The sequence below is a fragment of the Amphibalanus amphitrite genome, unplaced genomic scaffold (genome assembly GCF_019059575.1).
Source record: "Amphibalanus amphitrite isolate SeventyFive unplaced genomic scaffold, NRLGWU_Aamphi_draft 000143F_arrow, whole genome shotgun sequence".
Classification (NCBI taxonomy): Eukaryota; Metazoa; Arthropoda; class Thecostraca; order Balanomorpha; family Balanidae; genus Amphibalanus; species Amphibalanus amphitrite.
Genome location: NW_024881638.1, coordinates 295,827 through 319,398, shown reverse-complemented (window position 1 = coordinate 319,398; position 23,572 = coordinate 295,827). Strand labels below are relative to the sequence as shown.

The 23,572-nt window shown below is 52.3% G+C and overlaps 1 protein-coding gene across 1 annotated transcript in view; it reads left to right on the top strand.

Moving 5' to 3' along the window:
- The first annotated feature begins 241 nt into the window (after positions 1-241).
- The window catches only part of LOC122382590 (uncharacterized protein DDB_G0284459-like), an 88,589-nt gene continuing 65,258 nt past the window's right edge, over positions 242-23,572 (top strand). Inside the window, exon 1 of the mRNA XM_043368125.1 lies at positions 242-1,062. Within this exon, the coding sequence (XP_043224060.1) occupies positions 1,014-1,062 (49 nt within the window). The 5' untranslated portion in view covers positions 242-1,013. The remainder of the gene's footprint in view (positions 1,063-23,572) is intronic.

The following is a 23,572-nucleotide window of genomic DNA, read 5'->3' as shown; positions in this document are numbered from 1 at the left end:
AGCAGCACATTTGACGCAGGATCGGACACTGATCGCTCGTCATACAGCTGCGGCCAGTGGCCACAGCTGTCGGCTCTGTCGGCAGCGACGCGTCGAACGACGATCTGACGGCGTCCAAGCGTGGCCCACCGTCGTTACCATCCGCCGGTCGCGAGTAGCCCCTCTATGTCGTCAGCGCACGGCCGAGCGTGCCTCGCGGGCTGCCGACAGTTTTGTCCCCTGACAAAAACGGGCCGTGAGTGCTGGGGTCATTCATAGTAGCTCACGGCGGGTGCTGAGTGACGGGCTCAGACTGACCGCCGGAGGGGCGTGGTGCTCCCAGGGCAAAGTACCGACCGCGCCCCAGTGAAACGCCGCGCCTATATTGTCTCTCATAACAGCTAGCTGATGCTCTGCTTGCATAAGCGGGCGTCAGAGCGCGGTGTCGCAATAGTTGCATGACTCGTTACGTCAGGGGTACTCCTCCATTCGGCTTTGGGCTCGTGTCTGATGCAACCGCACCGTACCCGAACTGCTTGGAGGTGTGTCAGGAAGGAATTATCTAATGTATTAGCGAGTTACTACGCTGACCTTCGCAAGGCCGGGGAACACCCTTGCTGTACTGTTGTGGGATACTCTGTATGTATTACGTAACACACCCCACCCATTCTTAGCGCACCCTCGTGGATGCATGGGTGATATTCTTTCATATCGGTCCGTGTCAATCAATGAGACATCGGCTGGCTGGCGACGGCGCCCGGGCCGGGGCTGGTCGGTCGCGGCGGCGGCGGCGGCGGCAGCGGCGCTAAGTTTAGGCGCAGCGCCGAGTCACATGTGCGCCGGCCGGGTGGGCGGCACCGCGCCGGCCGAGCGGCCGTCAGAAGTGAGCCGGTCGTGGTGGGGTGCGGATACAGGAGCGCCGCTGACGCCGAGCCGCCCGCCGCACCGCCCTCGAACCGCCCCCGTCCCCGCCCCCGCCCCCGCCCGAGCTCGGACCGTCCCGTGGTGTGTGCTATGGTGGCGTGACACTCACCATGGGCAAGAAGACCAAGAAGCGGCCGCGCTGGAGGAAATTGTCGCTGGGTGAGTACTTGGACCGACCCAGGTTGAGGTATCTGACTTTGACCGGTCCCCGGGGGAGAATTGTTCCGTGCTCTATGATCCGACACTTGATGAACTGACAGTGGAGAGATGACGTGATTTGAGACATCCCTGACCGGACATGAGCCTGCCAATCAATTGATGCACGACTTTTATAACTTTTAAAGATAAAATAAAAAATAAAAATTAAGATATAACTTACAAATTAACAAGTTTCAAGGGAATTTCGATATTTATTTCTATCTCCAATTAACTCATCGAAAATGAAGTTCATCAATGATACCTTAGATTTAATGTATCATTTATTAGTAAATTCATTACAGTTTTCGTTACGGCAAGCTGAAAGGCTTTCATGAATCATGACGCGATCCCTGTAGATCACTGCCTAATGCCATATTGGGGTAGTGCTACATCGAGGCGATACAATGTCAGCAATAAAACGCTTATGATATCCGTATACTACCTAAGTCATATAGATATCATAACCAATTATTGATTTATTGTAGTTTTGTTGCATCGACCCTACATTGTGCGCAAGCAAATATATCATGCGTCTTCAGTGATAAAAAATATTTATTTTCAAACTCTCTACAATACTTTCATCGATTTCGTAGCGATAGTTTGGTTTATATAATTGGTTATATGGTTTATAGCAGTGCTTCGTAGCATTTGTGACAGTTTTTTTTCTACTGTGTGCGTTTAAAAGATGAATTTACAAATGGGCCCATAAATTGTGTCAGCGGATTCGCAAGCATTTTTATCGTCTGCGAGAGCTGAGAAAGTTTGGTGCTGATGAAGCTGAATGACACTGTATTTAATGTAATCTGCCTCATTTAGCATTATATAATATACAGAGAAATAATATTGCCTGTAAGCCTCGGGCGCAACCTTGTTTCGTTACTGATAACTACGTTTTAACTGAAAGAGGATAAGCGAGTCTGAGCCATGCATTAAGTTCCCATGCTGCGTTTCTGTGAGTCACGTAGTGGCGTTAGTCGTGATTTTTAGGCACGATTGTATGCGACAATTTACGCATTATTTATTTTTAAGTTAGGACAAGTATAGGTGTTCCGTGTAAAATTAACGAACAATGGCCTACGGAGCATTGCTTATTTAGTTGCGATTTTGTAACGCCAACTTATCCACTGCTCTTTTGTAATGCTGATACTTCTCTGGCTGAGTTTTTAATACGAACTTTGGCAAAATCAGTTACTGAAGCTGTGGCTTTACATTTTTTTTTCACGGTTCCATGAAAATTGACACTTTTGTTTTACTTTGCTTCAATTATCTGTTTTGGGAAACCAATGATGCATGTGCTTTTGGCACAAAATGCCTTTAAATAATCAGGCAATATTTTACAATAGGTACATTTGTTGCGTAACAACATGTAAGTAACTTCAATAGCTCGATTTGTCTTGGAAAGCAAGCCCTACCGAAGCAGTGAAGCTTAAAATACTACACCTTTTTAGGCGCAATTTCAAAAAGTTAAAGGCCAAATTCAAAAAGTTTACGTTCAAAATGCACGTGAACGTTTTGAATTTGGTCTTTGACTTTTTGAAATTGCGCCTAAAATGCTGTAGTTTTGCAACCATTCATTTGCCCGTTAATCAACTTCTCACGAGGTGATCCGTTGTTTATTTTTATATTTTCACATACAATTACGGCGGGTCACAGTCACACGACACTCGCTAAATGCATGCAAACAAAAATGAACTTAAATTTTAATTCTGTGCAAATATCCCATCAAACAATGCATTTTAATTTTGTCCGTGGTTACATAATATACTAAGGCACTAAGGTACTATAGGTACTAAGCACAATGCACATTGAAACGTATAAGTTAACCCTCACGTTGAACCATGCCGAATTACTTTCTCGTGTTTTCGCGGCCTTCCCTACGTCGAAATGAAGTCTGTCGAGCCCTCTGTGACAGCTGCATGACAGCTCCACCGCAAAAAGGGTAAATGCTCATCTACCATCACATGTGTCGGTGACATATTTCTGAGTAAAAACGAGTTTGTAAACGCTGGGCGATTTAACAGGGCTGCGTCACTGCTTTTGAAGTCGTTCGTAACCCAGATTCACAAATGATGTGGCCACTACCATCAAGGGAGGAAACTTCTGAGACTGAAGCTCGCCTGAGATTACCGTATCGATTTGGGAGCCCCCCCCCCCGCTGCCCCCTCGGCCCGGGAGCCGCTCGACCACGAGGGCTCCGCCAGCTGAGCAGTCAGCTGACTGTGACCGCTGCTCCTGTCACGTGCGTCCCTCTCCCGGCCAGGGCGACACCTGGCGGCCAGCCCACCCCTCAGGAGGAGCCCCTCAGAGGCGCCGAGTGGGACGGGTGCGTGAGGGCCCCACCGGGGAGCGGAGGGAGGGTGGTTATTTGAATGCCAGGGTCAGGGAGGTCGGCTGACAGGGGTGACAGGCTGGCCCGGGCCCCAAGGGCTAGGTGTCGACTTACTGACGCCTGATAATAAGTTGGGGCGATGGCTCATGTTGCCTTCAGTCTATCAGTCAATCAGTCTACATTGACAACATGATACGATTTTTGCACCTTTGTGCCCGTGAACAATGTTGCCTTTTTATTCTAGAGATATCTGAAACATGATTTTAATTCTGGTCGCGGGCGACCACAATTGACAACGTCTGGTCCCCTCCCCCGTTATTAGGCAACTGGTTTGAAGGTGTGTCTTTCGGGCGGCAATTCTTATGATCACTTGTTTATAATGAGTTGTTGAAGATATCTAGTTCATTTCAATAAAAAAATTGATACTATAGGATTTCTCTAAAATCAACATGAAGATGTTCTTATCTGGCACACATGTATAAAATGTGGCTGCGCAAATCTAAAAAATGCTTCGTAATCGTGTGCACTGAGCAGTGTGAAATGTGCATGCTTGTTAACGGCCCTGTCGTGGATGAATTTCGTGACGGTCTTGCTTTTATGATAGAATATCCAAGAGACCGAAAATTTTCTTATCAAAACATGCACATCACATGCAACATGAGCTCATCAACACATGTAAGAAAATGGATTGTGATATCACCACGACCAATCATCCTGCTATTATGCACAGTGGACATCGTCGGAAACATCCGTCTTCATGCCAAGTGCTCGTTGCACATAACGGTGTAGAATCTCACTCCATGTGACAGATGAAGCAAATATATTCTTTCGCCTTCTAAAGTTGGAAACACTGTGAAATATTGGGGGAATCCATCACCTGAACATTCTCAGTGTCGGTTGGCTGGCCTGAGCTCTCATCGACATTTGACACACATGCTACAATGGAGTTTGTTATTGAGGGAATGGTGAAGTCCGTGTAGTAGGCTGTCGTTTTGCTCATGTAGGGTAGACGACAATAAATTGTTATACCAAGGCTATTTAACTGTAGCAAGACCGACCACATAACTGATAACCAGTAACCATGTGCTTATTTAAAGGTCAAAAATCTATTCAAATGTATTGTTCAGGATTCCCACTTACAAAAATTGTTAAAATTTTCAACTAAGCATTCTTTTTGAACTTCAAATGCAAAAAAGCCTTAAACTTTATACGAAATCTTTTGAATAAGATGTTGCATAAACCATTTGGCAGGCTGAACGTGGTCAGCACGTGTGCTGGAGCTGCTCAGTGTTCAACCTTGTACACCGCCGACTCCCCTGAGACACATGATCACTTGGCGCCCACGGCGGTGCCGCCGTGATGGACGTTATTGCCACCGGGCTCGGGCTGCGTTCATCACTTCTGTTGGCTCTCTGAGCTCCCGCCGATAGCTCGCGAGGACGCTGACGGCACATCGCTCGCTCCCGCGGCCTCTCTCGCTCGCCTGCCAAGTGTCATGGAGAAATGCCAGCTGCGTGTAACTGGGCCCGTCCGTCCGTCGGGCAGTGCGACACAATTATCAGACTGATAGGGAACACTTGTGACGCGCGCTTCAAGGTGCCTCGTGCTGTTACCTTTTCGTGGTATAGACGCCACGAGGGGTACGGATAGGCGCGGGCCGCCGCTCGGTTGAGTGATAAATGTAGTTTGGCGCTTTTTGGTAATCCATTTGGTGGTGTCATCGGTGCTTAATGATTTACCCACTCATCCAAAGTATATTGCTTGGTGTTAACTGTACTTTGAGTGAGACACAGACTTCTCTTATATATTTAGAGAAGTCTATGACTGAGATTAATGCTCTTTTGATATTCTGTTCAAAATTATCAAGTTAGATGATAATTGTGAAGTAGCTCGCTGAAAACTATTCAACATAATCCTACCGTTGCAAAATCAGCATGTGCATTTTTTCTGTTTAAAATAACCCATTTACATACATTGCAACATTTTCAGCTACATTTCGTGCATTCATCTTACTTGAAACGTCACCCTAACGGCACTATATTCTTTTTAATGTCGTGGCCATCTCCGTAAGTGGGCGTCTGACTTAAGTCGGTAAGCGTTGGAGCGGTGGGGTTGATGGGCAGTGGGCGCTGGTTGGTGGGCGTATGATGGTGGGCGGTGGGCGGCATGATATTGGTTCAGAGGGTGGCTGACGTTGGTTCAGTGGACGGCTGACGTTGGTCCAATGGTAAGTGGGCTGTGGGCGATGGGCGGCAGACGTGTTGGTCCTGTGGGCTGCAGGCGTATTGGTCCGGTGGGCGACCGCGAGGTTAGTCTGGTGGGCGGCTGACGATGGTTCGGTGGGCGGCAGACGTGTTGGTCCTGTGGGCGGCAGACGTGTTGGTCCTGTGGGCGGCAGGCGTGGTGGTCCTGTGGGCGGCAGGCGTGGTGGTCCTGTGGGCGGCAGGCGTGTTGGTCCTGTGGGCGGCAGGTGTTGGTCCTGTGGGCGGCACGTGTTGGTCCTGTGGGCGGCAGGCGTGGTGGTCCTGTGGGCGGCAGGCTGCTGATGCCGGGCGGCGCCGCCCACTGCCCGCCGCCCGCCCGCCGCCCACCGCCCGGTCCGCCGCCCGCCGCCCAGCCCAGCCGGCTGCCCGGCCGTATTGATCAGCCAGCCTGAATGTCAGAAGTCGGCTGCGGAGCGGTCCGACGTGGGCGGCCGACCTTATCCCGGGCCCGGTCCGGCGGAGGAGTCCGCTGTCCAGGAGACGGTGGTTGGTCCTGACCTGACCTGACCTGACCTGACTACCTGACCTGGCCACCTAGCCAAGAGCGAACTTCAGTTCGAGTCTGCCCTTTTTACGTGCCCTACATAGCCAAGTCATGCCATTAAAATTTTTATATGCGGCATTTCGACTACCACCTTCGTCTCTTCTCAGGTCATGAGGTTAACTCTTCTCTACTTATGATTCCACTCAAACGCCAACGCCCTTGATTTCCATCACTTGATTTCCATGGGCACTGAGCACACCCGTCTTCCAATATTATCTGAATGCCCCTCTACTCTCTCACCCTCTCCCTCTTTCGACCGCTCGTTTAGAGGTCCACTCAACCGGTCCGTAGCTCGGCAAAGCCCCTCACTACGTGCTGGGGGTGCCAAGGCAGGGCGCCCAAATCAGGGCCAGAAACCAAACCGCCCAGTTGCTGATAGTATCGCCGAAACGACGCCGACTCTGTCACTGCCACGGGCGTACCAGCCATCGACTGATAATGCTGCCTGAGGTTCGAATAGCCTGCTGTGACGTTTGCGACAGGCGTTAGTGAGCTGAATGGAGCCGACATTTCACCTGATGACGGTGGAAACGGTGGATGTTTTTCGATACTGCTAGCATAAGGAGCATTGAAGAATGAAATAGTTCGAACAAACTCCAGGCCTGATCTCTTTCATCAGTGACGTAGTCGTAGACATTCCTTTATTCGCACATCAGTTTACATTCGGTATGCAAATAATCGCACTGAAGAGTGGAGCTTTATGTATCGCAATGCATGGTGGTCAAGCAGAGTAACTGAAACATTAGCGAGTGCGGGCTACTTGAGTTCGATTTCACTATGCAAACAGCTTATCTCTTATCAATAGAATCTATCATTATAATTCATTGTGCAGGATCCGGGGCCGTTTTAGTAAACATGAATCACTTCAAAGTCTTCTAAAGACGATTTCCGCTGCTCAGAAATGTTCTCTGCGTAGGTATTTGTTGATAATCTGAAGGCCTTGTTGTTTTGGGGCCAGCTGTTTTGGCCAGTTTACCTGCAACTAAATACGTTATATTGGGTGCGGTACGAGTTTGATATGAATTTTAAGTAAAAACGCCAATAACTAGTTTCTTAGCTAGCTCAAATAGCTTAACAGGCCTGCTCTACGTAAATAAGTACGACTTTCCGATTTCCATTACTATGGTGCGATGATATTCCACAGCAAGAATAACGTCCGAAAATCCAGGATAAGCTCCTTGCTCTAGGCTAATTGTGGTCGTTTTGAGGACTTTCACCGTGTCTAACGTACTACGGAGGACTAATGATCTCACTTCTTATCGCTTACAAGCCCCACCTAACAGAACTCGCTGGATTCTGCTGAGTTGGCGCCCAGTTCTAGTTGGAGGCGACTGGGCATGACGTTCCTGAATCTCGTCCACGCAGACGCTGCTCTGTGCGCTCCAGAGGTCCAAAGCCCACGCCCCATGTTTGTATTCCGGGTAAGGGCGCCGGACGTCTTGTCAGCTTTGATGAGGTCCAGAACTCGAACGATTGCCGGCGACGAAAATCTGGAAACGCTTCCTGAATGTGCGCTATCAGAAGGAAAATACACAGCGGGTGGACGATATTGTGACGTAATGATGACTTGAAGGGTTGAGTTTCTGGGGATATAAGATAAACGAACACTTGGCCAAATATCTTGTTTAAATTCTGATGAATACAACTGGACAACAAGATACAAGAGACTGATTTTCGACTCCGTTTGGCTCCTTTCGGTCGTCTAATCTCGCTGTATTTATTTACGAAATCCCGTTACATTTATACCTACACGCCACTCGCACTGCTCAAAGCGCACACTAAACCGCCCACTGAAAAGGCATGGGCACTGATGGATCTTCCGTCGTTTTGCCCAAACTTGGATTCAATTTCGCCTGGGAAGATCCTCCATCTCACGATTCATGGCTTACGCTACGCCCCGTCGCCATGGGTGGTGTAAACGAGATTTCACTGCCCATTTCCTCCGTCACTCTACGTATAATCGATACAACCCCGACCAAATAACATTTCCAAGCTCCTCCGAGCCCACGAGAGCCTGCCGTATGGCACGTGATCTCGGCCTCCTACAGCCCACTCTTGGTCGGACAGCCTCTCGTCGGCCCATATACGAGCCCGCTCATGGCACTGCTCGGGCCAGCCCATCAGTCTGAGTGCCAGACTAGCGCTGTGTGCGGCACAGATACAGCGCTGTGGCGAAACTGCGCGTCACGGCTCCTCGGAGAGGTGCGTGCCTCTGATCAGATACTGCGGGAGGCCGCCGCGCGCGCCGGCCGCGCCGCCGCAGGCACGGTCAGCTAGGAATGGTGAATAGGTGAGTGGTGTGAGAGGGACCTGGTGCGTTCCCGAGCGCATACGAGAGGACACGAGCTAGGATCCGTCGTAGACGCGAAGGGACACGGGTGGGTTTAGCTTGTGCAGTGTGCACGAATGAACTTCGGTATACGGTTAGGGACTCGACTCGGGCGCGCCTAGAGATACGGACGGACAAGGCCGGACGCGAGCGGGCCCTGGGGCGGACACGGGTGGAGTACGGTGACTGGGTCAAACTGGCCCGTTTTGGAGACGTTACGTGCCGCGCGGGGATGGCCAAGACGTTACGATAGCGAGTGAAACCACCTGAAGGTCCCGCGAGGCCCCACACCGGCGCGGTGTGCTGGAGGTGAGTGGCTCGGCTATTCTCGACTCCTGTGAGGATCTCACAATAGTCAAGGACGTTGCCGGGCGATAGATCATGCCAGTCGCTGGGTGATCAGGGCGCTAGAAGGTATCGCGGGCCACGGTTTTTTTATACACTGACCTTGAAGCTTCAGTGACCGGTGGGCTTTGTCATAGTGGTGCTAATTGTAATGAAAGCCACTTGCGCGTTTCGTCATATAAGCGAAGGTGATACGAGCAAGACGGGGAATTCTTGCCTTAGTAAATTGCCCCTCGGACTGCGCAGATGAAAACTGGTCCCGCTTCAGGGTTCAGGGATATCCCAGAGGCAGATAACCGCCGTTTTATGCTTTCTTGCGTCAGGCAAGATATCCCCTCATGATGAATGCAAATTTAAATAATTACGGTTGTAGTCACCAAACTGAAAATAATACTGATTGTTCGAAGAAGCTAAAAACGAGAGTCAGATTTCATGACTTTCTGGCTGGTAACCGAGGCTTGCCACACTCGCTCTGCCGAGAGCTATCTAAGAGCTCGCCAGTCGCCAGTCGTGATCTGGCATAACGTTATGGAATTATGGAATCGAAAGACTTCCAATAACATATGTAGTGATAATGAATGTAAGTCATCTGCTGGAGCCTTCCTGGCAGTGACGCAGGGATCTGACAGAGACCTCGCTGAACCCTGATAGCTGCCAGAGCTGCAGCCTGTTGCCAGGATTCCATAACGTTAGGTATGCCAGATCACGACTGGCGACTGGCGAGCTGCATGGCCATCTGATTAGTGATTGCGCAATGTCCTGTGTCAATATTGAAGCCAACTGCCGGTCTATGTCCACAATGATCCAACCACTTGTCGAGCTATCGTGCATGTAACGGTTAGGTAATGCGCTCACTCACATAGCTCCGTTGGACGCTGCGCTGGCGGACGAACATATGCACTTTGCTCCGTGAAACTCGTCCGGGGACTCTCGTCTCGGCGTGGTCCGACTCCTCTGGGTACTTAGTGGACAAACCAGAAGATAAGGATAAGACGGACACTCGGACTATCACACTACGGCGATGCCGTTGCCACATACCTTACCGGTCTGAATGTATTTGCTGGTGAGATAAGCTTTGCCGGTCCGTCTAGTATGGTGTCCCACCTGATCTGTCCGGTCCTGTCCCGTCCTTTCCTTTTCTCTTCCACTTTGTCCCGTTTTGTCATGCCCTCTCCCGTATCATCCAGCCTTGTTCCGTCCCTATCCCAACCTGTTCTTTCCGTAGTGATGTTCTTTCACGCCCCCTCCTCCCGTCCCATTTCATATCACCCTATCCCTGCCTTTATCATGTCACCCTATCCTACTCGTGTAGTCCCCTATCATTACATACATGTAAGCCCAATGTTCAGCTACACAGTCGCAGAATTACCGTCCCGTGCAGCGCACGAATTACCGTCCCGTGTGACACGAAAAACGAGTCTGGTCTCAATCGCTTGGTCAATATTTGAGAGCCCTTATTGGTTCGTTATCTTATACGTCAGCTGGCGTTCGCTCATTCTCTGGGATTACAGTGTCCGAAAAATGTCACAACGCGGTGGTATATGACGGTTATCAACACGGCTTGGCGAAGGGTTGAAACGACAGTCTGCAGTTCTACAAGACGGTACCTATGTTAAATTTTATTGAAATAAGTCAGCAGTTCGTTGAGATATTTCATTCGCTTTTCTCATAGGCTCTGCAAATGCGAGAACCAATTCAGAGAGCATAAATCAAAACTGATCAGTAAAAAATTCATAGTTGTTTTTCGCTTTTAAGATGAGAACGTGAGTTGTGATCCTACATTATCGCGATAACTTTTATGCACGGGCGTAGGAACGTCATGAAAAGTGGGTGGGCCACCCTGTCAAGGGGCCTCCTTTTCCAGGGGGCCTCCTATTTTCAGGGGCCTCCAACTTTTGCCTCGTCCTGCTGGCTGCTTTCAAGTATGACCTCCAAATCTAGCTTCTGAGATCGGGCAGATGTACCCAGGGGCGTAACCGCTTAAACGAACAGTGCGGAAAGACCGCACCATTTTTAAAACTTATTCCCCCTCCGATTTTTTTTTTTTTAGAATCTATTTGCCGCAAACGGCGAATGACCCCTGAAAACCCTTACACAAATGCCTTCCTCGTTTCCCAGATGCCCCCGTTAGCTTCATATGCGCCCTCTTTGGCATATAAGCGCCCTATGTAGGTATAGTCATCAGAGACATCCCTATATAGGTACAGGGTTGGGCAGATAAATTGGGACAAAATACATATTTGCATTTAGAACGCCGTAGCTTAGAAATTTGTAAACATAGGCATTTCAAATTTGGATCACATATTGTCACACCAATTTTACACATTTATCACCAAATATGGTCACCGTGGTCCATCTGCATCAGTCCTTATCGGTGCCTCGACTGGCCGCACGCGCGGCGAGATCTCCCGTCTGAAATGGCTCGTAATTGTAGCCAACTGGCACTGCTGAGGCTCACCACTCAACTCATAGCGGCGACGCGGCTATGGAAGGTTAGGACCCTGCCAGGGCGCCACCGAACGTGACCGTGGCTAATCGCCCCATCGACAGACGCAGGGCAGCCCTCGGAGGGGTGTCTGGGAGGGCGCGGGCCGCGGGACCGCCGGGCTGTCGACTGGAGTGGCACGAACGGCAGTCGTCGACGGCGACGGGCGGCGAAAGGGTCGTAGAGTGAGCGAGAAGTTTCTAGAGCGTCGAAAGAGTGTAGCGTAACTGTGGGAAGTGTCTCAGTGATCACCACAGTTCGTCCACAAGGCAAAGTCAGAAGTCTCAAGAAAGAAAAAAGTTCACCGACGGTGGGCACGTGACGGCCGCCCGTACCCAGGGCAGCGTCCAGCGGCCAGGTCCGGCCAGCCAGCGCTCGCTCCGCTGCACCACTACATTTCACTGCAGCAACAGAGCGGGGAGATCAACCGCCAGAGGATTGCGGGTCCGGCACACTAACGCCGACCCGGCAGGTGAGGAGTATCGAGCACGTCTCGGGCGGCACCTACCACAGCGGGGAGTGGTTGGCATGGCAATACGGCGGTATCACGGAATCATACCGACGCGCGCCTATTCCGAGGTGTACTCAGCGCAGCCGTTTACGTAATCGTGCAGGGAGACGCGTAACACGGTATGCCTGTCATGCAGGGCCGTGCTATATGGTACCGTCACGCGCACTATGCGTGCTTGGTCTGCGCTGACTCCGCGGACAACCTCCTGTCGTGGCAAAGTAGCCCTACTACACGCAGCACTCAACGGCTGCCAGCGCACCGCGCCATCTAGCACCACGGCTTCCGTGCTAGGCTCGGCACCGGCGGACATTAGGTCCGCCGCCGACGCCTCGGCCCTCTGCAACTCAGGCACATACATCGGTCCGCCGCCGACGCATCGGCTACTCTGCAACGCGATACATCAGGTCCGCCGCCGACGTCTCGGCCCCTCCGCAACACGGCAAGAACATGTACCGGGTCCGCCGCCGACGCCTCGGACCCTCTGCAATACGGTAATAACTCATACCAACACGGTAAGAACACACAACGGGTCCGCCGCCGACGCCTCGGCCACACTGCATCTCATCCTCATACATCGGTCCGCCGCCGACGCCTCGGCCATTCTGCAACACGGAATGCACATACATCGGTCCGCCGCCGACGCCTCGGCCATTCTGCAACACGGAATGCACATACATCGGTCCGCCGCCGACGCCTCGGCCATTCTGCAACACAGAATGCACTTACATCGGTCCGCCGCCGACGCCTCGGCCACTCTGCAACTCAGGCACATACATCGGTCCGCCGCCGACGCCTCGGCCATTCTGCAACCTTGAATGCACATACATCGGTCCGCCGCCGACGCCTCGGCCATTCTGCAACACAAAATGCACATACGTCGGTCCGCCGCCGACGCCTCGGCCCTCTGCAACGCGGTAATAACTCATACCAGCACGGTAAGAACACACAACGGGTCCGCCGCCGACGCCTCGGCCACACTGCATCTCATCCACATACATCGGTCCGCCGCCGACGCCTCGGCCACTCTGCAACTCAGGCACATACATCGGTCCGCCGCCGACGCCTCGGCCATTCTGCAACACGGAATGCACATACATCGGTCCGCCGCCGACGCCTCGGCCCCTCTGCAACACGGTAATAACTCATACTAACACTGCATACTGCATCTCATCCACATACATCGGTCCGCCGCCGACGCCTCGGCCATTCCGCAACACAGAATGCACATACATCGGTCCGCCGCCGACGCCTCGGCCCTCTGCAATACGGTAATAACTCATACCAACACGGTAAGAACACATAACGGGTCCACCGCCGGAACCTCGGCCACACTGCATCTCATCCACATACATCGGTCCGCCGCCGACGCCTCGGCCATTCTGCAACACGGAATGCACATACATCGGTCCGCCGCCGACGCCTCGGCCATCTGCAACACGGTAATAACTCATACTAACACTACATACTACATCTCATCCACATACATCGGTCCGCCGCCGACGCCTCGGCCATTCTGCAACACAGAATGCACATACATCGGTCCGCCGCCGACGCCTCGGCCCTCTGCAACGCAAGCACATACATCGGTCCGCCGCCGACGCCTCGGCCCTCTGCAACACGGTTATGTGTTATGTGTTATGTGTTCCGTTGTGTTATGTGTTATGTGTTATGTGTTATGTGACCCGTTATGTGTTCATACCAACATGTTATGTGTTCGTTATGTGTTCATACCAACCCGCTATGTGTTCATACCAACACGGTAAGAACACATAACGGGTCCACCGCCGGAACCTCGGCCACACTGCATCTCATCCACATACATCGGTCCGCCGCCGACGCCTCGGCCATTCTGCAACACGGAATGCACATACATCGGTCCGCCGCCGACGCCTCGGCCATTCTGCAACACGGAATGCACATACATCGGTCCGCCGCCGACGCCTCGGCCCTCTGCAACACGGTAATAACTCATACTAACACTACATACTACATCTCATCGACATACATCGGTCCGCCGCCGACGCCTCGGCCATTCTGCAACACAGAATGCACATACATCGGTCCGCCGCCGACGCCTCGGCCACTCTGCAACTCAGGCACATACATAGGTCCGCCGCCGACGCCTCGGCCATTCTGCAACACGGAATGCACATACATCGGTCCGCCGCCGACGCCTCGGCCCTCTGCAACACGGTAATAACTCATACTAACAGCTTACTGCATCTCATCCACATACATCGGTCCGCCGCCGACGCCTCGGCCATTCTGCAACACAGAATGCACACACATCGGTCGCCCCAGCAACCAAAACTTGTGTGGGCTGAGGTTTAATGAGGAAGGGGGCATTTTCCCTTGGGGACGGTTTGCGGGATCCTCCGTTTCAGGAGATTTTGTATTTAATTTACTGTATGCCGGGGAGCTGACTCCTCGAAGAGCACCACTCCATCCAGGATGTTGCCTTCTTCCATCTTGTTGATTCGAACTGCCGGAATAGTGGTTAGGTAGTAGGTACCCTGTAATGGCGAACCCCCTCCCGATTCCGTAAAATAAGGGGGCCCCACGTGACCGTCAGAAGTCACCGAGTGGAATGCCATCACCGATGTCTGCTGCATGCTTTTTGGAACTAAGATCACGTCTTCTGGGCTGGTTGCGATGTTACATGGTGTTTGCGGTTGTTCATATGTTCGGTTATGGGGATACCATCGTCGAAAAAGACCTGCACGTGCTTGCTCGCTTCTCCAAGCCCTTCAAGAGGAAACAATATTTTTAACGTCACAGCTGCTTCAACATCTATGTTGACAGGTTGATATGCATCAATGCATAAGAGTACATGTTTGAGGTGCTGGTATATCGCTTTTTCATGGCGCGGCTACCTTCGTTGTAAGCTCGCGCCACTGTTTTCGCGAGGATCCTCTGATTTAACTGAATTTTGCCTTTTAGCCCCCCTGGAAAACCGGGGGAGCGGCCGGTGTCAATGCAATAGGTATGTAAGGATGAGTCAATGTCATCTCTTCCTCCAACGTTTACGTCTGTTCGATACACACTACTTTCAGCCATTTTATGGAGCATAATTAGAGTATTGGCATGCATGTGCGCGCGGACTAAGTTGATAGTGGCTTGCTTAAGCCCACGTTCTGTGACCAGCCGACTCAAAATTACAACGCAACCTGCATAACATGGAAACGTATTCATTAGCCTATATTTATGTTCAAAAATTATCTTTATCACTCAAAAAATAGTCGTCTTAGAGGAAGTTGAAATTTGTCCCAATTTATCTGCCCAACCCTGTATGTCCCACAGTCGCCCCGTTGTCGCATACAATGTGCGCTTATCATAGGCGTCTCTCCTTTATGGACACTTGAAGGCGCCTCTCTTTGCCATGCCGGCGCCCCTGTTTCTTATGAATGCACCCCCGTCCCCCATGGCATTGATCAATTGCAAGCAGACCTCTATTGCATGTGGACGCCCATATATGTAGGCCTCAGAGGCCTCTTTCGCATTGAGGCGCCCCTATGGGCTTCATATGCGCCCCTCTATCGCACGTAGGTGCCCTGGTGCCCTATACCGTCTCAGAACCGCTACCCTTTGGCATGCAGACGCCCATCTTTCGTACGGAGGAGCCGCTGTGGTTCTTATAGACGGCATGGTGCTCCCAGACGCAGATGGGGCTCTCGAAGTCGACAGTGTGGGACCTTCAGTCGCTGATGGGTGCCCGCCAGATGTGGACCCTCGGAGACGCCGGTATGGGGCCCTCAGAGATGCCGGTATGTGGCCCTTAGAGACACCGGTGTGGAACCCTCAGATACTTCAGTGTGAAGCCCTTACAATTGCTGGTGTGGAGCTATGAATGCGCTGGCTTAAATCCCTCAGAGGCCGGTACATGGACATTAGAGCTCAGTGAGAGCTTGTGTGGTGCCTTCAGTGGCCTTGTGGAGCCGTTAGACATTAACATGGTGCTCTCATGAGCCGGTGAGTCCTCAGAGTCACTGGTGTGGGGCCTTCAGAGCTCCGAGATACTGGTGTGGGGCCCTCAGAGGTGTCGGTGTGGGTCCTTCAGATGTACCTATAGAGCCTTGAGATGCACAGCTGTGGTGGCCCACAGAGGCGCCGGTGTGGGGCCCCCAGAGCCACCGATATAGGGCCCTAAGAGACACTAGTATGACCCTCAAAGGCGCCGCTGTGTGGCGCTCATAAACACTGGTGTGGAGCCGTTAGAGGCCGGAAAGGGCCTTTAGATATCTACAAGAAGCCTTCAGAAGCCGGTGTGGCACCCTTATGGGGATAAGCGTGTCTACTTAGGAGCCCTTGAGGTGCTCTCATTAGCTTTTTGGGGCCCTACCGAGCCGAAATATGGCCACGGCCAGTTGCCACCGCATGGCTCTTCGGACTATCATTCTCAGGGGCCTCATCTGCCTAGTTTGAATAGAAGGGCCTCTCAGACAATCAGTCTCATGGGCCTCCTCTGGCTAGTATAAATAGAAGGGCCTGTTAGACCATCAATCCTAGGGGCCTCCTCTGGTTAGTATAAATAGAAGAGCCTCTCAGACCATTAATCTCAGGGGGCTCCTGTGGACAGTATAAATAAAAGGGCCTCTCAGACCGTCAGTCTCGGGGGCCTCCCTAGAAAAGTGTAAATGTGGATAGAGGGCCCCCTCAGATTCATTAGGAGTGGACCTCTCTGACTATCAGTCTCAGGGGCCTCTTGTGGCTAGTGTGAATATAAGAGTCTCTCAGACCATCGGTCTCAGGGGCCTCTTCTGACTAGTGTGGATAGAGGGCCCTCCCAGACCACCGGTTTCAGGGGCCTCCAGTGGCCAGTTATGTGAACAGAAGGGCCTCACAGCCATCAGCCTCGGGGGCCTCTTCTGACTGGTGTGAATATGAGGGCCTCTCATACCATCAGTCTCAGGGGCCTCCTCTGCCTAGTGTGAATATAAGGGCTTCCCAGGCCATCAGTCTCAGGGGACTCTTCTGACTGGTGCCGGATTGAGGGACCTCCCAGGCCGAAAGTTTTCGGGGTCTCCTGTGGCCCGTATGAATAGAAGGGCCTCTCAGTCCATCAGTCTCATGGGCCTCTTCTGCCTGGTGTGATTATAAGGGCCTCTCAGGTATCAGTCTCAGGGGCCTCCTCTGACTACAGTGTAGATGGATAGGCATCCCAGACCATCAGTCTCAGGGGCCTCCTCTGACTAGTGAGGGTAGGGGGCCTCGGCTACACCGCCAGTGTCAGGGGCCTATTCTGACTAGTGAGGATGGAGGGGCCTCCCAGACCACCAGTCTCAGACCTCTGACTAGTGTGGATAGAGGGCCTCCCAGACCGCCAGTGTCAGGGGCCTCCCAAGACCAGTGTGGATATTGGGGCCTCCTCAGATCCATTAGGGCCTCTCAGGCCATCAGTCTCAGGGGCTTCGACTGAGAAGTATGAACAGAGGGCCTCCTTGGATCCATCGCGGCCCCTTGGAGTCCGTGCGTGGGGATTCGTGGAACTTATTTTTACAGAGTTTGTTTATTCTGAAAGGTGACGACGTCCTCTCAAATCGAGACGAGGGGCCTCGAGTAAAAAGTGGGTGGGCCAAAACACATGGTTGGCCCCCCCACCTCGAAAAGTGGGTGGGCACTTGCCCACCTGGCCCCCCCTGTTCCTACGCCTATGCTTTTATGATCTATGGGCTAATTCTCCATAGATCATGGTCTCCATAGATCAAATAATTTTTCCCTCTCATTTGTGTTCTCTCTCTCTCTCTCTCTCTCTCTCTCTCTCTCTCTCTCTCTCTCTCTCTCTCTCTCTCTCTCTCTCTCTCTCTCTCTCTCTCTCTCTCTTTCTCTCTCTCCTCCCGTTTACCCTTTCGTTCTGCCCCTCCATCAAAGCCCACCGTTGCTGCAGGCTGCATGTCGGTTATTATATGATTTAATGAGGTTCGGCCAGACGGCTGCTGGGCCCAAATTCCTGCCCCGGTTATGTTTCCGGTCAGCTGGAAGCGAGCCGGTCGATTATATGAGGGAGAGAGGGCACAGGCTGGGTTCCAAACGCAGACCGCAGGTGCTAATGCCAGACAACTCCCTCTCTCCTCCCTCTCCCGCGCTGCTCTGCCCTCCTCCCCTCTCTGCCCTCCTCCCGTGCTCTCTCCACCTCCCCTCTCTATCCACCTCCCCTCTCTGCACTAGCGATCGTTATTGGTCGATATCCACGTTATCCCGGAGCGAGGCCAGGTTCAGTCGATCGCCGTGGGTGTGTACGAGCGGTTATCCCTTCCCCCAACCCTCCCCAACCACCGTCGCCCTCGACGCTGACGTGGGCGGCGACAATGGCCGCCCCCGCCCCCGCCCGCGCCCGGGCGCCACCGTCGGCGCCAACGAACGCAACCCGAGGGGGTCGCCGGGGCCGAGAGGGCGGGATATTTTCGGCGCAGGTCCCGTGATCGTCGGAATTCGGCGGCCGGATCGCCGGAAACAGTCTCTGCCAGGTGTTGGTAACGCCCCCGTCGTGACTGACACGACTTAACCCGACGAGCGGTGCTAATATGCGCACGTGACCTGACCGTGACCGTTGTGTCACCGCACCTGACACCACGTGACTCACACGTGACCTCACGTGACTCATATGTGACTCACACACGTGACCAGCACGTGACCTGTCCTTGACCTTGCCAAGAATTCCGCGTACACGCTGCACAATGGGAGTGTTATACAACACCACAGGCCCTGCGCGGAGGTGTTGCACCGTGCCAACTGTTTGCCGACTGCTAGACTCGTAGACTGAAGGGTAGTACGCACTTGGCGCGGGGGCGCTGTTCCAGCCGTGTTTTGCTGGAGTCAGTGGTTTGGAGCGAACTTGAGGCATGTTGGCTCCATGCCGAGTGATTTATGATGGCGAAACAAACGAAACAGCTGTGTGTTCTCGAGGTTGAATAATGAATACAAATAAAATTCCATTACGTAAGACCATTATCTTGCACTAGATATCAAGCTAGCGTCAGGAGTTAAATACAAATAAGCAGTGAACCCTGTTTCAGGAATGTATCTTTTAAAACGTTTTACGATTTAAATTAAATCCAATTTCAGTGCGCTCCGAGCATTAGCCCTGGGCCCATCACATCAGTGTTGACCATTTCAAATGTGCCCATTCCAGTAAGTAAGTTTTCTTCTGTCTGGCTATTTTAGTTTGCAGTCGTCAGAAACCATAACTTATATTTCGTCATAATCTAGAATTTACGACGTCATATTAAATCGGTTCTCAAGGCTAGTGCCTCATAATGGCTAGAGACAACCTCAGGGGAAGCCAATCGAAAGTAAATTAAAAAGTCTTGCGTGAATGAGCTCCCTAAAATAATCCGGAATGAAATGCTTCCACAATGCGCGGTTACACTTCCGCCCTTTATTTGCAGCTTGCCGGAAACATCCCCGTTCCTCTCCTATCCCTCGCCCTGCGCCTGGTACCTCTGGGGCTACAGCTGTACCCGTACCTATACCCACCCCACCCCCAGTTCCAGGAACGAAAGGCAGCTGGTGGAGGGAACAGCTGGCCCCAGGGGGCGAGGCAGGTCAGCAGGTCGCCTGTACATACAGTGCACAGTCTCGCAGGAACTGGTGACGCTATCTCTCGCAGGGAGGCTAGAGCTGATAGGCTGCCACAGGCGGTGCTGCAGGAAGCTGGTGCTTCCCCAGCAGTTGCCAAATGGAAAATCCAACATTGCAAAGAGGCAGCTGGTCATGTTGACGTAATGAGATTTATTTTCATAGCTGGTAAGCATCGATCCTGCTCCGCTGTGAAGTCTCACTGCGTAGAGAGCTTAGCCGAAGTTTCTTCGCTACTCTGCAATGCCTTTATGTTTTCCTTCGGGTGCACAAAAAAAAAAAACTTTTTGCTTCACTATACTGTGTAGCAAACGCGTATCTGTCGCGATACCGTAGACAAAAGTTCGGTCGAAAGCACTGTACAGTGTACAAGTATGCATAAATAATACCCATGCGCCCTCGCGTATTATGACGCGGTTTTCATTACCAAAGTGAGCATTTGTGCAACTGATCCGATATGCCAGCAAGGCGCTTCTCGAATGCCACTTCGCGAGCTTGTACGGACATAAAACGACGTCACTGGCATGTCACATTTACTGGTGTTGAAATCCAAGACGGTATAAACTTCCGTTGAGTTTCCTGAGCGACAGAGGTCAACGTAGGACAGGATGACATGCGAAATACTGCAATGGCTTCACCTGAAAGGAGGAAGCTGACAGCACTGGATTATTTTGTTTTCGGTTTATGATGTTTTGCTGGCAGGCGATGCGATGTGTACCCAAAGAGCGGGCGGTATGCCTAGTATGTATGATTTTCTATTTGCGACGTTTTTGGATGATGGCTTACGACGATAAGCTGATCTCATGTCTTTAGTTCGTATTTATGCATCAACTTTCGTAACGCAATAATTTGCGCCGCGTATGGATATGCAGCTCATCGGTATGCTTGTGAGAGAAACAGTTTCGCAATCGACAAACCAAAGATTTGCAGGGAGTAATCTGAACCAGCGTCGCAGGTCTTCTTAGAACCATGAAGGAACCCTGACATAATCGTATGTGGTCATGAAAACCACCGCCAGGCCAGCAATCTGCCGTGTCATGGCTCACACTGGAATGCTTGTGGCTTCTGTTGCTTCTGACCATTTCGTAACTCTGTTTAGGTCACTGAAAACGGGAAGGGGCACATTTAAGTTAATACCAAAATAAGATTTGACACTGAAGTTAAAGCGCATTCTGTGCGCTTTGGACACCAAGGTGAACCAAACCAAAGCTTAGCCACCAAGCTTCCTTTTGGACATTCTTTTGACTGACAAATGAATTAGTAAATGGTGGTGAACCTAAAGACCCAATTAAATGGGATGCAGCTGTTTCACGAATTGTCACTCATTTACAACACAGGATATTAGGTAACCGCTCCCTGCGAAATAATCTCAATTGATTGTCTGCCAGGGACCGCACATATACTTACCGCCACACTTTTGGGCTCAAATTAGTGTTTGGTATGTACTGCACCATCCTACCACATGAAATATTCACCCAGACATGAAAGAATGTCACCGAAATCTAGCACCGGTACACCAGGACAGCCTCAGCACGCAACCTGGTTAGTACCGCGGTATTCGTTGTCTGACCAGAACGTCACATGTGTCCACGACATGCCACGTGGGCCTGCATGGTAACCGGCACGGTGATGTACCGGTCAACATGCACGACAGGAAGCAGTCCTCCTTACCAGCGCGTTCGCTCCTCCCCTCCGTTCACCTGATCGACATCGAGACTCTTTTTGAAGTGGCCCTCAGCTGCTGACAGCCGGTTTTCTTCCCTTATAGACATGCCTCTCCTAGTTCGATATTTTCCCGTCGCCAATTTCTGAACACCACCCGGCCCGGACCCCTCCATCTCCGACTCAGCGCCGGTCGAACGGGCTCGTTACCTCGAGAGAGACGGGCCTTCGTTCCGGCTGACGTAGCTTCATGCAGATTCGCCTGTGGCGTCGGCCGCGCCCCTGATTGGACCCTGATTCAGTGCGTGCCTGATGAGAAAAGCCGTCAGCGAGTCGCCGTCCTGTCCGCTCCACTAACTGGGACGGAAACCACGGGACTCTCGACGACCAGGGGAGGGGAAGGAGGGAGGGACGAGCCGATGGGGCAGTACATCACGGTCGACGAGGATGACATGCCCGAAATCAGCTGATGGGCGCCCGGTGACCAGTCGCCTAGCAACCGGCCCGTCCTGGCGGCGGGGAGCGAGCGGGGCCGTCACGATGGACCGCCGCCTGGCTGGATGCCCTGAGCTCTCGGTCGGCCGCCGCCTGGACTTCTCCAGACATATGAGCGGGCCCGGCGCGGCGCGCGGCGGCCCGGTCAGCTGGTAGCTGAGGGTCTAGCCGCCGGCAGATAGATAGGTGCGGCCGATGAACCCTCAGAGACGGCCGGGGCGGGAAGAGAGCGGTGGGACGACCGACTATCGGGCACAGCTCCCGGCGCTTCACCGGTGTAAAACCGGCAAGTGCACCGGCAAGTGCACCGGCAAGTGCAGCGAGAGGAGAGGAATATTGCCGAGAGAGAGAGAGAGAGAGAGAGAGAGAGAGAGAGAGAGAGAGAGAGAGAGAGAGAGAGAGGCGCTCCTCGAGCAGCCTGTAAAATTTGTTGGCGGTGACAGGAAGCCCGCGTTCGAAGACACCACAAAAGATGCTGGTCGAGCCCCGGAAAGACGGCATCGTGTTTTGTGTTAGCTGGGCAGCTGGCCGTTGGCTCTGCACGCTGCTGTTTGTGTTTGTAGATCCGTAATGTTTCAGCCAGTTGTGGCAAAAAGGCGTGTTTTACACGATGCTCGGACTGGTGGCAGGTAGTGGCCAATCTGTCTCGGGTCAAGGGCGGTGGAATAATGAAGTGGCGCTGTGCTGGTCACAGCTGTCAGAATCACAGACTGAGTAGGACGCTTGTCAAACCATCCAGCTGGATGGCTGCCAGCTGACGATCGAAGTTGGCAGCAGTAGATCGACCTGAGATGTAGCTTTCAGCTGAAATCCCTCACTTTGCAGACTGACTGCATGCAATATGCTTCAATGGAGGCATTCCTTTCAGATTAAAATAAACACTGCGAACATATTTCCTTTTTATTGGCATTTAGCGGCTATCATTTCGAGCGAATTACTCTGGTCTGTTTGGGAGCAGACACGCGGAAGCCATCAGTGTCTAGCGGAGTCGGTTCAAACTGCTTCAGAAGCGACCTCACACTTCATTTTTGTCGCACTATTGGCTGCCACTATTAGCAAATAACTGGCGACAAGATTTATGTGATAAGGGCACTCTAGCAAATCAAATCCACAAATCAAGATCTTGCGACGCTTGCTTATATCTTCTGCCTAATACACCGCTTCATCGACCGTGGTAAATTGTCTAAACAAAGTAAACATAAACAACGCCGGTTTCTGGAAGCCCTTTCCCTGCCTTCCTGTAATCTCTGTGCTGCCTCCACCCAGCCGCTCCTGCTGTGTGATCTCCCGCGCCAAGCGGAAGTTAGCTGGTAATCCTGTCATTCCAGCGGAATACCTGGCTCGCTGCCGACGTCTCCGCCGCTGTCGACGCGGTCACGGCCCTGTCGGTGACGACGATAACTCACGACCATTTCTGCGTCCTCCACTTCCGGCACCGGGGTCACATCTGTCGCTCTCAGTGCATTACGGCATATCTGCGCGGGTATTTCGCGTGTTCGCTCACCCTGAATCCGTCCCGATTGCCTCGCGGCCTAGCTGTTCCACCTTGCCCAAGTCAGCGTCAGCCGCTGTGCCATGCCAACCTCCGCTCGGGCCCGTCGGCCTCGACGCTAGGCCCCGTCGGCCTCGACGGTGCGACATTCTGCTGACGGCTGCCGGCCCGACTGCCAAGCCACCAGCATAAATAACGCCGCGTCGGCGGGATGAGCGAGTGGGGATCGCTCCGCCGGCGAATCGCCGAACTAACGGACGCCGGTGCTGCAACATTTTGCACACAGGGCTCACTGTATGGGACTGTAGGTATGGTGTGGCTGAGTTTCTCCAATGAGGGAATTCGATGGATGGTGGGAGACTCTGAAATTGACCAAACTGCTCACAACGATTTTCAATGTATTTTTCGGTAATACTTATCTTTTGTGCGCTGGTTTCAAA